The sequence below is a fragment of the Cololabis saira genome, chromosome 22 (assembly GCF_033807715.1).
Source record: "Cololabis saira isolate AMF1-May2022 chromosome 22, fColSai1.1, whole genome shotgun sequence".
NCBI classification, from domain to species: domain Eukaryota; kingdom Metazoa; phylum Chordata; class Actinopteri; order Beloniformes; family Belonidae; genus Cololabis; species Cololabis saira.
The window spans coordinates 5,270,566-5,285,026 of NC_084608.1; the positions used below are offsets into that span (position 1 = coordinate 5,270,566).

Consider the following 14,461-nt stretch of genomic DNA (forward strand, 5'->3'; position numbering starts at 1 on the left):
TAAGAGTCGGGCACAAGCTGGTGTCAGCAGCATTTAATGGTGTGATCAGCAGCAGACATGGAGCTGCTGGAGCTTTATTTAAAGGTTTTCCTCCATCAGAGTCTGAAAGTGCTGCTCAAACAAACACCTCTCAGCTCAGCGATGACAGCTTGATAGCTGCCGCTGCAATTCAGAGCGTGATGGGAGCTGAGGCCCCCGTTTTGCAATATTTCCACCAAGCAGTCTGTTGCAAAACTCATTTTATGTTAACAGCAGGAAGCCAGAGGATATTATGTGCAGGTTGTTTGATGGGGGAATTTTTCATAAATGCTTTAATAATAAAAAACTTGGGGGGTGGGGCTGATTGGATCACACAGCTTGGCAACCTCTTGAGTAAATATTGTATGAGTATAAAAATGGCCTGGATAAAGGAAACAGTCGCATCATTCACAATAACGTCTCTGAACGAGTCATTGGCTGATGTTTGGCCCACCTCAGGCAAATGGCTCCTTCCAAATTTCAGCATAATTATGCCAATAATTCAGCCGAGAAGGCTGCAGACTGAATGTGTTCTGTTGATATAGTCCAACCCCCCCCAGAAAAATCAACAATCCCTCCTTACAGGAAACAAATGAGTACTTCCGCTCCACACGGAGGCTTTTTGTGGATTTTATTGGCATGTAAAAAGTTAATTCTCCGTCAGTGTGGCTGACAGTGACATTGCAACTGTGGCTGACTGTGAACAGATGGTGAGAGCTCAGACTCGGTCCTGCGGCGCCAGGATTTTGGCTTTAGGCTACTCATTTCCACACAGCGTTATCACGGCTCTGCTCCATCTCTTACCTGCTCAGAAACGTTTTCAACATGGAGTTGTGCAGCATTGCTTTTGTAACTGGTTCAGCTAATCCAAAAGTGTCAGCAGGTTACAGTTAATAAGCCCTGAATGCAGGAATTGTGACGTAGAATTGTCAAATTGGTCTGATTCAACACACATATCGGCACAGATTACTTTTGTAATACTGTATTTGACCCGGTCTTTGTACGTTTTGACCGTATAGAAACGTAATTCTTGCCATTGTAAGAATGAGATGTACCTGCTGTATTCTACTGCCCTTACTCTTTAACACCTTGTGCTTTTTATTATTTTACCTCTTTTCTTATCATTCTATTTCATTTTATTTGTTATTTACTGTTTAATTGTGTCTTGCAGCTTTTAATGTTGATGTAAAGCACTTTGAATTCCCTTGTGTTGAATTGCGCTATACAAATAAACTTGCCTTGCCTAAAAAGCAAAATGTGGAGCCTAAATACCACAAGGAGTCGTGGAAATGTGATGAAATGTGATGAAACATCAGAGTCAGCAGGTTTCTGTGCAGAGACGGTGAAGATGCCCCTAAAACCCTCAAACATAATTACTAAAATGATCTTATTAACGCTGTTTATGAGGCGACTGGAACAAGTTCGTAATAGATATTGGCTTCTGTTAAAGCCTTTTTTAACAGGCCTAAAGGAAATTTAAATAAAGGTGAAGGATAAAAGTACAGAACCTATTATTGAAATAAAAGCTTATAAATAAAAGTCCCTTGTAGGCTGTGATTGATGCGACTGTCACTCACTTACGTCAGCCAACTGTTGCAGCAGCTGGTACTAAATATAGTGATCTTATTCTGGTCCTGGTGGTTCAGCCAGAGGTGGTGGGGGTGTTGTTTTTATGACTGTGGGAGGGAGGGAGGTCACAGAAAGTGCAGGTAAAACAGCTGGGACACAGGATCACTCACCATGGCAGGGCTCTGCGGAGCAGCGGAACGCCCCAGCGCGGCACACACTGAGGAAACAGAGGTGATCTCAGACACAGACACAGATTCATCACTCACAATCACAGTACAATCGGTTAAGACACAATCTAACCCAGGGGTCTGCAACCCAAAATGTTGAAAGAGCCGTATTGGACCAAAAACACAAAAAACAAATATGTCTGTATAAGCCTTAGAATGAAGGCAACACATGCTGCATGTTTCTATATTAGTTATAACTGGGGGAAGTTGTTTTTTTCATTATGCACTTCGAGAAAAAAGTCGAAATGTCGAGAAAAAAGTCAAAATGTTGAGAAAAAAGTCAAAATGTTGAGAAAAAAATCAAAATGTCGAGATAAAAAGGAAAACAAAAAGGAAGAAAAAAAGAGATAAAAAGGAAAAAGAAAAAAGAAAAAAAGTCAAAAGAAAAAAAAGAAGAAAAAGAGAAAAAAGGGAAAAAAGAGAAAAAAAGAAAAAAAATAGAAGAAAAAAAAGAAGGAAAAAAGGAAAAAAGGAAAAGAAAAAAGGAAAAAAAAGGTCAAACATTTTTGAAAAAGCTCCAGGAGCCACTAGGGCGGCAGTAAAGAGCCGCATACGGCTCTAGAGCCGCGGGTTGCCGACCCCTGGTCTATAGTCGTATCCATACGCCACTAGACAGGCAACAAAAGGCCGGTTATCACTTCCTAAGCCAAACACTAATTTTCTGAAGCAGAACATGTAAGGAATAATGCCCGACGAGGTGTACATTAACATAAATATATGGACGGCATATATTTATGTTCATGGCCACCTCGAAGGGCATTATCCCGCTTATACCACGGTCACTTACCAAAAAACATAAATATTAAATCAGTTATTCATGCTTTAATGTGTTTTAAGTTGAAATCATTAGTTTTATAACAAGCCACAGCTGAGCGGCTGGTCCAAGGTGTTTTTCTTAATTTGCTTTTTGAATATTGATTTCTGTGTTAATTTAGTCATAGGCAGTGGTAAAGAATTCCATCATTTCATTGATCTATATACCACGGCCTGTGTGAATACTCGATTCTGATTGGCTGACAGGTGTACATTACAATTTCGAGAAAAAAGTCGAAATGTCGAGAAAAAAGTCGAAATGTAGAGATTAATGTTGAAATGTTGAGAAAAAAGGCAAAAGGCAAAACATTTCGACTTTATTCACAAAATCTCGACTTTACTCTTGAAATTGTATTTCAACATTAATCTCGACTTTGACGATTTTTTTTCTCGAAGTGCACAATAAAAAAAAAATCTGTTCTGCTTTTCCGTGATATGGTGTTATATAACCTGTAAGACGTGTTTTTTTTCTTTAAATTTGATGTCTTTTTTTTTTTTACTTTGTGTAAATTTTAAAATAGCCAAAGATTTTTAGCAAAAACTGGTGTTTTCATCCGTTTTGGATGTTCGTTTACATGAAAACGAAGCTCAAAGTCACCAAAAACGATAATTTCTGAAAACTCCGGCCAAAGTGGAGATTTTCAAAAACCCTGTCTTCACGTTTGCTTGTAAACAGAGAGAAACGGACATTTAGGCTTCAGAACGTCACATTATGCGACAGAAACGTTACCAGCGTCATGTGCTCGACCTGTGTTTACAATTTGTTTGGCCACTTAAAGGAGCATGAGGCTCCTTTTAAGAGATGAGACTCTCTAGCGCCACCCTTCACCACGACGGCCGTTGGGGGTACTGCAGCCAACAGTGAAGCCGGCACGGGAGAACGGGGAGAACGTGCATGCAGCGTCATGTGACGTCACATCCGCAGGACAGCGCGGGAAATTCGGGCCCACAATTGCAGCACATTTTGCAGCACACAGCCTGTTCAAGGCAACGGAGAGATACGCTAGAGGAATCATTCTTTTGGGTTTGGAACGCTTCATCTGACATTATGACTAGAAAACTTAAAACGTATACGATTTTTTCTCATAAATCCTGCCTCAATCCTGCCTCAAGCTCCTTTAAGTTACTTGTGTCATTTGTTGATGTTTTTTTCCAGGATTCTGATTGGCTAGCATGACTTTATCTTCTCGTTACACTGCCCCCTGTAGGTTTGGCTGCTCATAGCACCTTAACAGTGTATTTATGCGGTCCGTGTAAATGAAGAGGATTTTCAAAACGTAGAGGGGGAAATATCCGTGTTTGTAAATACCCGGCTATGTGGAAACGTGGCCTTAAAAAGGCTCCCCTCCACTGCGTGTGCAGTGGATTACCATGTGTTGCAGAGGTGCTGAACGGTGGTTCCAGGCTGCAGCAGCACGTCTGTGAGACCTCCAGTGGTGGCGTTCCAACGCTGGTATTCAGCTGGCAGCGACAGTGATGAACAGGGACAGTCAGCAGGATCTACACAGGCGCCCTTATACCACACCTTTGGAGAAGACAGTGAGAAAGTTGGTGAGATATGCTGATATAACCACCTTCACACACTCACACAGACATGCAGAGCTTTTTAGCATATATATATATATATATATATATATATATATATATATATATATATATATATATATATATATATATATATATATAAATAAATGCCCTGCCTTCCATGTGTGATGATATCAGCGTAATAATGTGTATGAGGTTGCCAAGATATTAACAAAGGCAATGCAAAAGGTTGCTGCCTGGTTACATAACTCATGCCTCACTTTAAACTTCAGGGGGGTTACAAGTGTAGTGTACCCAAACACAAAACTGCATTTGGGAAGTCATCATTTTCCTGTATTGCAATGACTACGCTTACATGCATCAATAACCCTTTTAAAACACGAATATTAGCAACAACCCGGTTTTGCACAGCCATGTAAACACCAATAACCCCTTTTGATTAACCCGAATTTGCTCATATTCCGGTTTTTAAAAAAACGAAAATGACCCCTGGGTTACTCCTTTTAAAACCCGAATATTTGGTCATGTAAACACCAAACAGAATATCCCCATCAAACGGAACATGAATTTGTTTTCTGCACATGCTCTGTTCACAAGGAATCTTGGTCTTTTGAGTCCAGGAAGTTCTTATAAACACGGAGAAACCAAGACCAGGAGGAGACTAATCACTTCATAAATGTAATGAAGGATATGAACATTTCTGCATTTGTAGACGGTAGAAAGTACCGGGATAGAAGATTTACAAGAAGGTGAGTGAAAAGTTGCGTGAAGCAGCATTTGTTTTGAATTTGGATACAGGAAGAAGAAGAAGAATGCGTCATCACATTCTCCGTGCGTCGCTGGTTTGATCCAGATATCCCGAATGATTAATCACCATGTAAACGGAATATTCCAAATGTTTCAGTAACTGGAATATTAGCAATAACCCAAATTTTGACTGTATGTAAACTTAGTCAATGACTCAATGGAATACTCTGCCAACAGACATTATTTCATGTAGAAATATCTATTGTCTCTTTGCTTTGTTCTGCTCTTGTACTTACTTTTTTCTTTTTCTATACAAATTTGTAAGTACTATTCCATCAACCTGCCCAGGGACTACAGGTGGAAAATAGCAAGCTGCTACAACCTGGCACAATGAATATTCTCTTGTACAAAATGTATGTCTTACTGTGCATTGTCCCTGTTTTGAAATAAATAAATTACAATTACCTGTCCTGGAGGGCATTTGCACCCGGGTGTGCAGGGTCCCAGCAAACACTGAGTGTGTGGCCACAAGTCCTCACAGGAATACGGACAAGAACCTGAACAGTTAGTGTAGACCTGCCCGCTGGGACACTCTGCAACACAAGAACAGAGATGATTACAGGACAGATCTCTTATCCAGCAGCGCTATGGGATGTTCTGCACACGTTTCCTGGTGTCGTACCGGGCAGGCAGCTCTGGGTGCTGCAGATAGTGTGCTGCTCCAGTGGGCCGGGGCAGGCGGCCCCGCCCGGCTCCGGCTCTCGGAGGACGGTCTTGTTCCGTAGTGACACGCCGCCGCCACAGGTGGCGCTGCACTCGCTCCAGGCCGACCACTGGCCCAGCAAACAGCCCGCTACGCAGAGCAGAGGACAAGCAGAGGCCAGTTCAATGTGTCCTTTAAGCTGCACAGCAGACAAAAGTAGGGATGCCCCGATACCAATACCGGTATCCATGTACCGAGACTGCTCTCATATACTCGTACTCGCAAACATTCTCCGATACGACGCACCGATACTTCATTGTTGTTGTAGTTACTGATTATTGTAACTACAACAAGCAGCAATTGTAGGATAGCAAAACGCAGAACAATATTTGGACAGTCATCCTTCTCGGTAATAGGTACCAAATGATGGAATACACTGAACCTGAAATCAATTTTAACAGATTTTATCAATATTAACAGAGCTCAAGGTTTTTAGCACACAAGTAAAACAATGGCTGAAACTGAAACAAGCTTGTGAACATTGACTTTAACATACTGTACCACTGTATTATTTTAGTTTTCTGTCCTTATCTGGTTTGTGTTTTTGCTTCTTGTCTTTGTATTGTCTTTATTCTGTTTAGCATGTTTTGTATTTTAATGGTTTTGTACTGTTTCAACTCTGCTTTCCAATTTTAAGTAAAGGCCTAACCAGGGACAGGGGTTGCAAATTAGCTCTAGTTAGAAATCTGTATGTATGACATCTGTTTTGTATTTTTTATCAAACAATGTTTGATACATTTGTCCCTGTTCAATAAACGTAATAAAAAAATTAAAAAATGAGTGACTCTAGGGGGAGATGTTGAGCCTCAGTCAGCGTGGTGATGAGAAGAGATTGATACATGAGTGAAACTGGCAGCGCCATTTCAGGCAACATAGCGACATGTAATGCAGCGGGACGTCAGCAGTGTGGACATATTTCAAAATAAGAGACGACGACAGAAGCAAGGCAGACTGAAGCTACTGATGCTAAGGTGTCAAGAGGAGGAAAGGAGAATACGTGGTTTAATACCAACAACTTGATAAAACATCTCAAGACGCATCATAAAGCTGAGTATATGGAGCTAATGCTACTGCAAGAACACAACAGCAACATTAGCTCAGGTTCTAAAAAAGAGACAGACAATGGCAAGAGAAAACCCACGGGCCGTTAAAATAACGGAGGCTCTGACCATTATCTAGCTGGATGAGCAGCCACCGTCAGCTGGAGAAGACGAAGGATTTCTCTTCTCGACGCACTCGAGCCGCGATATGTTTCATTGATATGTTATATGTTTGATATTTTCTTAAATGTGAAGACAGTGCCAGTGTGGGGACTTTTTATTCACACAGAAAGATTATTTTTTGTTAAAAATAGTTATTCTACTACTTTTATTTATTTTTATTGAATTTATCTGTTGCAAATAGGGGTGTAACGATACACTAATGTCACGATACGGTACGATACACGATATTGAGGTCACGATAACGATACGATATTATAGCAGTATTTTTTTAACAACCTTGAATGAGGAACATATGACTGGAAAAAAATTGTCTTTTATTTGAAAGACACAAAATACAAAACAATACTGTGCGTTTGCCCTATTGTTACAGTTTGTAATGCTTTATAACTGTTTAAGTTACCATTTTCCACAAACTGAACTAAAAGTAAATGTCAGGTTTGCATTATGCATCTTCAGTTTCAGACAAGTACAAATATTTTGCCACAAACTGAATAGTTTCTCTCATGTATGATTTGACTTTTTTCTTTTCCAGAAATTGAACAACTAAAATTAAATAAATAAATAAAAGTAAATAAATACATACAATTTTACATCATAAAACAGATTGATTTATTCTCACCATATAAGTATAAGAGGAGATTTATTTTTGTTAAGAAGGTTATTTTGGTTATTCAGGGTTGATTATTTTATAAATCTATTCTTTCTATTCTGATGTAAATCAGGGACTATAATGACACTAGTCAGTTTATCTGTAGTGATTAGTCTGTTTTAGATTGGGCGGAGTGATACGCCACAGTACGGCACTAGGTGCTGTGTTGATGTTCTAAAATCCTACACTGTTGAGGGACATTAAAGTACACTGGAACTCAGCAGAAGTTTCCCCGTGTTTATCCTACTCACCACCCCAAAAAGGTTTGATTTAATAAGGTAAGGCTTAACTCTACACCAGCCTTACATAAGTAAAAGTTCAGAGCTCAAAACCCTGCAAGAGTCCCGTGATCGGGACCAAAACGGTACTAGTTTCTTCTGAGCGCACACAATACATTTTTAATAACCCAATATCGCGATACAGTTTGTCACCTCCATGATACGTACGGATGTTTTTGTAGCGCGAAATTTCGTAGCACGATATATTGTTACACCCCTAGTTGCAAATAAAACCGCTCTTCCAATTCATTGCATTTTTCATTGCATTTTTAGCCTAGTTATTTTTGTGGTAGAAGTATCGGTACTCGGTATCGTCAAGTACACAAATTAAAATACTCGTACTCGGTGTGAAAAAAATGGTATCGTGGCATCCCTAGACATAAGTGCAACTGAGTAATGATCTGATCTGGGACCTGGACAGGAGGGCAGATCACAGCCTTGTGTCTGCGTGGTTTCAGCACAGGGGGGGCCGCCCACAGCGTCACGGCAGCTCCGAGTCCTCGTCGTCTGGCCTCGCCCACAGGACACGGAGCAGGGGCTCCACGAGCTCCAGGCCTCGTACACCGGGCAGGGCCGTCTGGTGCACACCAGAACTCCACCCTCACACACACTGGTGCAGGTGGAGAGTGGACAAGAGGTTTATCTGCAGCTTAGAGGAAGAGTGGAACAACGGACCCGTCGTAGCCGAGAATAAACTGTTCTCACCAGGTGTTGCAGTCTACGGTCACCTCCTCTTTGGGCTGGAACTGCAGCGTCCCGTTGCCGGATGGGAGACCACAACGGCACTCTGCCACCGGCACACAGCGGCTGTCCTGCAACAGCTGGCCTTCTGGACACCGACATCCTGACAACAAAACAGAAGTAACCAGACTTAAATCATAACGCAGAGAAACTTCACTCTGGCTGAGGCATTAATCCCAGTCCAGCTTTGAAAGAATAAACTCCTGCTCGTGTTTACCTGAGTGGCAGGCTCCTTGGAGACACTGCACATGCTCCCATAAGTCAGCACAACTGCGAGGACAGCGATTAGCGCAGGTCTCCTGGTAGGTCCGCTCCCTGTCCTCACAGCGCTCGCCTGCAAAACACACCCAGTCATCCCTGCACGCTTCAGCATTAACTATTAACAACAAACAACTCGTGCAGGTCCTGCAGAACAAGCTTTACATCCCATTATTTTAGGCAAGACAAGGCATGGCAAGTTTTATTTATATAGCACAATTCAACACAAGGTAATTCATGCTTTACATCAACATTAAAAGTGGAAAGACACAATTAAACAGTAAATAACAAATAAAATGAAATAAAATGATAAGAAAAGAGGTAAAATAATGAGTACAAGTTGTTAAAAAGTAAGGGCAGTAGAGTACAGCAGGTACAGGACTGTCTCAGAAAATTAGAATATTGTGATTTTCTGTAATGCAATTACAAAAACAAAAATGTCAAACATTCTGGATTCATTACAAATCAACTGAAATATTGCAAGCCTTTTATTATTTTAATATTGCTGATCATGGTTTACAGTTTAAGAAAACTCAAATATCCTATCTCAAAAAATTAGAATATTCTGGGAATCTTAATCTTAAACTGTAAGCCATAATCAGCAATATTAAAATAATAAAAGGCTTGCAATATTTCAGTTGATTTGTAATGAATCCAGAATGTATGACATTTTTGTTTTTTTAATTGCATTACAGAAAATAAAGAACTTTATCACAATATTCTAATATTCTGAGACAGTCCTGTACAGCTCATTGTTACAATGGCAAGAATTACGTTTCTATAGGGTCAAAACGTACAAAGACCGGGTCAAATACAGTATTACAAAACTAATCTGTAACAATTCGTACGGTGAATTAAACCAATTTGACAATTTTATGCCACAATACCTGTTTCCAGGTCTTATTTCACACAACTGAGGAGAATTACGTTTCTATACGGTGAAAACGTACAAAGACCGGGTCAAATGCAGTATTACAAAAGTAGAGAAGTGTCTTTTAGAAGACAGAAGTGTCACCAGGGACCGGTGAGAAGACGAGAGGAGAGCAGCAGCGAGCAGAGAGGAAGATTACACAGCAGCACGGTTCCTGAACACAAGTGCATGTCTGATGGGTTAAACACACTCAGCCCCGCCCACATCAATCTGAACAGCCTTAATTAACAATCTGTCGCAGGCTTGGCTTTGTGTGACATCTCACATAGCTGAGGAGGAAGTAGTCAACTCAATAAGTGTGTGGTTTTTACACAATAACAATGTTACTAACGTTTCACACAGGAACTGAGTCCTCTGAGCAGAAAGAGAACAAAAGAGCAGCAGTACACTGCAAAAACTCAAAATCTTAACAAGAATATTTGTCTTATTTCTAGTTAAAATGTCTCATTTTCATTTTTCTCAAAAAAAAATCTCATTACACTTAAAACAAGACTCATCACTGGAAAAATCAACAATTTTCACCTGTTTCAAGTAGATTTTCACTTAAAATAAGTAGAAAAATCTGCCAGTGGAACAAGATTTTTTTGCTTGTAATGAGAAGATAAATCTTGTCCCACTGGCAGATTTTTCCACTTATTTCAAGTGAAAATTCACTTGAAACAGGAGAAAATTTTCAAATAACAAGTTTTTTTTCTGGTAATGACTCTTGTTTTAAGTGTAATGAGATTTTTTGACTAAAAATGAGACATTTTAACTAGAAATAAGATAAATATTCCTGGTAAGATTTTGAGTTTTTGCAGTGTAGGAGCTTCCTGAAGCCAGAACTGTCCAAAGTGAAGGGAACGTCCCTGCTGCCGGGCCTCCACTCAATTCTGCTGGACCCATCACACTCAGGCCAACAAAAACCCATCCACACACCCCCCTCAACTACAACTTTTTTTAGAAAACAGAAATAATGTTTACAAACTTCTGCATCTTACAAGAACTAAAAGGTTGGGTCCACATGGAGAAGAACGGACACCCGTCATAACGTCCTCCAGGAGCATCGCAGTGCTGAACACATTAATGTTGGAGCTCCTGACTTCACTATTAGACATGCACTATCATCTGGACAACAATGAGAAAAGCAACAATGCAAAAGGCACATTTAACCAATGGAACTGATGTCCTAATGTCACCAAAGAGCTGATATTCTCACAAGAATATCTGGTCGAACTCTGTTATCCTTGAAGATTGACTGTCTTCTTTCCTCCGTTCCTCAGTTACATGAGCTGTATCCAGTTTAATACCGCCAATAACTCACTAATAAATCTTGTGTGTAGGAGGCAACTGGACTTAGAGCAGTGAGCAGCAGGGACAAGACACGAGCCGCCCGTCTCTGGAAACAGGCCTTTGTTGGACTTGGGTTTGAGGTCAACTACATTTGGTAGAAGAGTCTTTCATCAGACTCAAGACTCACCTTTTTAAATTGGCTTTTAGCTGATTCCTTTTAGTCTTTCTTGTAAAACCTTGTTTAAACTAGCTGTTCTTGTTGTTTTAACCCAGGTCTTATGGTTTTAAGTTGTTCTTATGCTTGTTTTAGCATGTCTTGCTTTCTAGACCTACTTTTAGGATTTTATTTTATACTTTTAAACTCTTTGAGTGTGTATTTTAACCTCATAGCGCTTTGTGTTGCATTTTTTATTTGTATGAAAAGCGCTATAAAAATAAAGATGGGATTGATTTGATTTGATACCAGCGAGTGTTGATCTTCTCACTTTAAAGCTGTTTAAAAAGCACATCATTTGATATAATGTTGACTGCTCCAGGAGAACTGAGCAATAGGAAACGCTCTATCAGATGGTTTAAACCAGGGGTCGGCGAACCCAAAATGTTGAAAGAGCCATATTGGACCAAAAACACAAAAAACAAATATGTCTGGAGCCGCAAAAAATGAAAAGTCTTGAATAAGCCTTGGAATGAAGGAAAATGGCGAAAGGCGAAATTTCGAGAAAAAAGTCGAAATGTCGAGAAAAAAGTAAAAATTTCGAGAAAAAAGTCGAAATGTTGAGAAAAAGTCGAAATGTCGAGGAAATAGTCAAAATTTCGAGAAAAAAGTCAAAATGGCGAGAAAAAAAGTCGAAATGTCGAGATAAATGTTGACGTACAATCTCGAGAAAAAAGTCGAAATGTCGAGAAAAAGGTTGAAATGTCGAGATTAAAAAGGAAAGGAAAAAGGAAGAAAAAAAGAGAAAAAAAGCAAAAGAAGAAGAAAAAAAGAAAAAAAAAAGAAAAAGAAGAAAAAAAGGAAAAAAAGGTCAAACATTTTTTAAAAAACTCCAGGGAGCCACTAGGGCGGCGCTAAAGAGCTGCATACAGCTCTACAAACCGCGGGTTGCCGACCCCTGGTTTAAACTGAAGTAAACAGATTTATTTCATTCATTGTTCTCAGGCCTCATTACAATATCCAAAAATATCTCTGTTTAGACACCGAATCTGATAAGCCTCAGCGTCCTGCAGGAACTGCTGTCCCACAACCCCCTGCTTCGTCCTCGTTGGAACCTCTGCTAACTCAAGATCTTTCCTCCATCCCTCGGTTACATGACACGGCCTTTAGGATTATACACCGCCAAAATGGATTTAAAATAACACAGTTAGGGTATGATCAAAGATTAGACTTGCAGCTTTAGTTTTGGTAGGTTCACAATGATATCCTCTTCACCATTTAGAATGACAGCCGTTATAAGTTCCTGTGCTTTCTTGTGGCTTTTTGAGCTGAAATGCAGATCGTGAGCAGCTGAGCACCAGCGTTCTTGTCAGGAACAGGTAAAAACCACAGAAAGTACCTGGTCACAGTGAAAGTCATTTCTGAAATGGTGCCGTAATCACATGAAGACAAGTGCATGGTGTGACTTAGCGTCCAGTTTAAGTCGTTCACACGCGGACGTGCTCGCATTGATACTGCTGGGTTATTTCTACCATATGACTCCTCTTACAGAGTTTTCATCAGGGTCTCCATGGCAACGGCACAGGCCTCTCCTGGAAAACTGCACGAAGAGCTGGTTTGCATTTGAATGTACAGACACTGAACCTGGCGGGTTTGAGTCGGGGTTCGACCCAGACCACATTCTGCTGATATGGAATCAAAAAGATTAAAAAGGGAAGTACGAGGTACGTTCAGTCTGCTGGGTTGATCAGGTCCATAATTAACATTATTAACATAAAAGACTTCAAATTGTTAGTAAAGAAACATCTTTTGAATAGATATATATAAAACTTATTTAATTATTATTAAATAAATAAACAATGTAGATAGTATATGGGTATGTGTATATATATATATATATATATATATATATATATATATATATATATATATATATATATATATATATATATATATATATATATATATATATATAATATAAATAAATGAATATTTATTAAAAATGGTTATTGATGCAAACTATAACTACATTGTTTTGATTTGTTGATGTTATAAAATGTATGAATATGTATTGTTTTTATTTATATCTAAATGTTAAACGGAATTACTTTTTATTTTTTCTTTATTTTCTGTTTTTCCTTTTTTTTTATATGCTACCTCTTTAGGTTTGGTTTTAATTTTTTGTTGTAATGTACTGTGTATTATGTGTCGGACCCCAGGAAGAATAGCTGCAGTTTTGCTGTAGCTAATGGGGATCCAAATAAAACTATAAACTAAAAGTCCATCTCTGCTTTGTCTCAACGTTATTAAAGCTAAGTTTCAGAAGATGATTAATTGGCTTATATCAACCTGACAAACCTTCGGTTTTATATTATTTTAGTCAAAAGGGTAAATGAAACCCTTCTTATGCACACTAGCCTTTTTTCTTTCAGGGTGTTAATTATAAGTTTAATATCAGACGGATGTCTGCAGTGAATTATAATTGGTCAATGACTGCACATCACTAAAGGACAGGTTTCTTCTCAGATACAACCCCCGCTCCTTCCTGCAGTTGTCTTTGTTTGTTTGATTGAGGGCTTTTCTGTCTTTGGTTTTATCTGAGATCCAGTTATCGGCTCAACCCACCCAGAATATTCCACTTCTTTATTCAAAACAAGACAAAAACACCTTGCTTTTGTCCCTTGAGCCTTTAGCTCCTGAAGGACAAAAGCAATCCCTGGAAGTTCAGTCAGCTGCTTCAAACCCCCACCACATAGTCAGTAAACACCAAAACATGCATGCAAACATGCGTCCATGTATTTCATACATGATGTTGTAAGTGGGCTTGGATAGTTACATACGTACCTCCTGGAACGTGGGATTCTTCCTGGTCCAGGTTTCTTCCTCCTAAAGGGGAGTTTTTCTTGCCACTGTTTGGCTTAAGGTTTTTCTCCCACTATGGGAGTTTTTACCTGCCACTGTTTATGTAATAATTGCTCGGGGGTTTATGTTCTGGGTCTCTGGAAAGATCCTAGAGACAACTTCTGCTGTAATAGACGCTATATGAATAAAATTGAATTGAAACTAATGGCAACATGCAGTATGTTTACAAGTTAAGCTGTTTGATTTTAACAATTTTTTTCTTTCTTAATGTTTCTACGGAAGCGTATTGCATTCAGTTGAGAAAAAAAAATCTGCTGTTTTTGTGAATTAAGGAGATAATTATCTCAGAATTCCGAGAAAAGTGTTAATGAAAAAATAAATCTGCTCGGTTTTTCTGAATTAACCAGATAC

General features: G+C 39.3%; 1 protein-coding gene across 1 annotated transcript in view; it reads right to left on the reverse strand.

Moving 5' to 3' along the window:
- Window positions 1–14,461, reverse strand: part of sspo (SCO-spondin) — a 188,788-nt gene that overhangs the window by 38,996 nt on the left and 135,331 nt on the right. The window contains exons 104-110 of the mRNA XM_061714052.1: window positions 8,791–8,907; window positions 8,538–8,676; window positions 8,246–8,442; window positions 5,602–5,772; window positions 5,385–5,512; window positions 3,998–4,152; window positions 1,758–1,804 (exon numbers count right to left, since the gene is read on the reverse strand). Coding sequence (XP_061570036.1) covers window positions 1,758–1,804; window positions 3,998–4,152; window positions 5,385–5,512; window positions 5,602–5,772; window positions 8,246–8,442; window positions 8,538–8,676; window positions 8,791–8,907 — 954 coding nt within the window. The remainder of the gene's footprint in view (window positions 1–1,757; window positions 1,805–3,997; window positions 4,153–5,384; window positions 5,513–5,601; window positions 5,773–8,245; window positions 8,443–8,537; window positions 8,677–8,790; window positions 8,908–14,461) is intronic.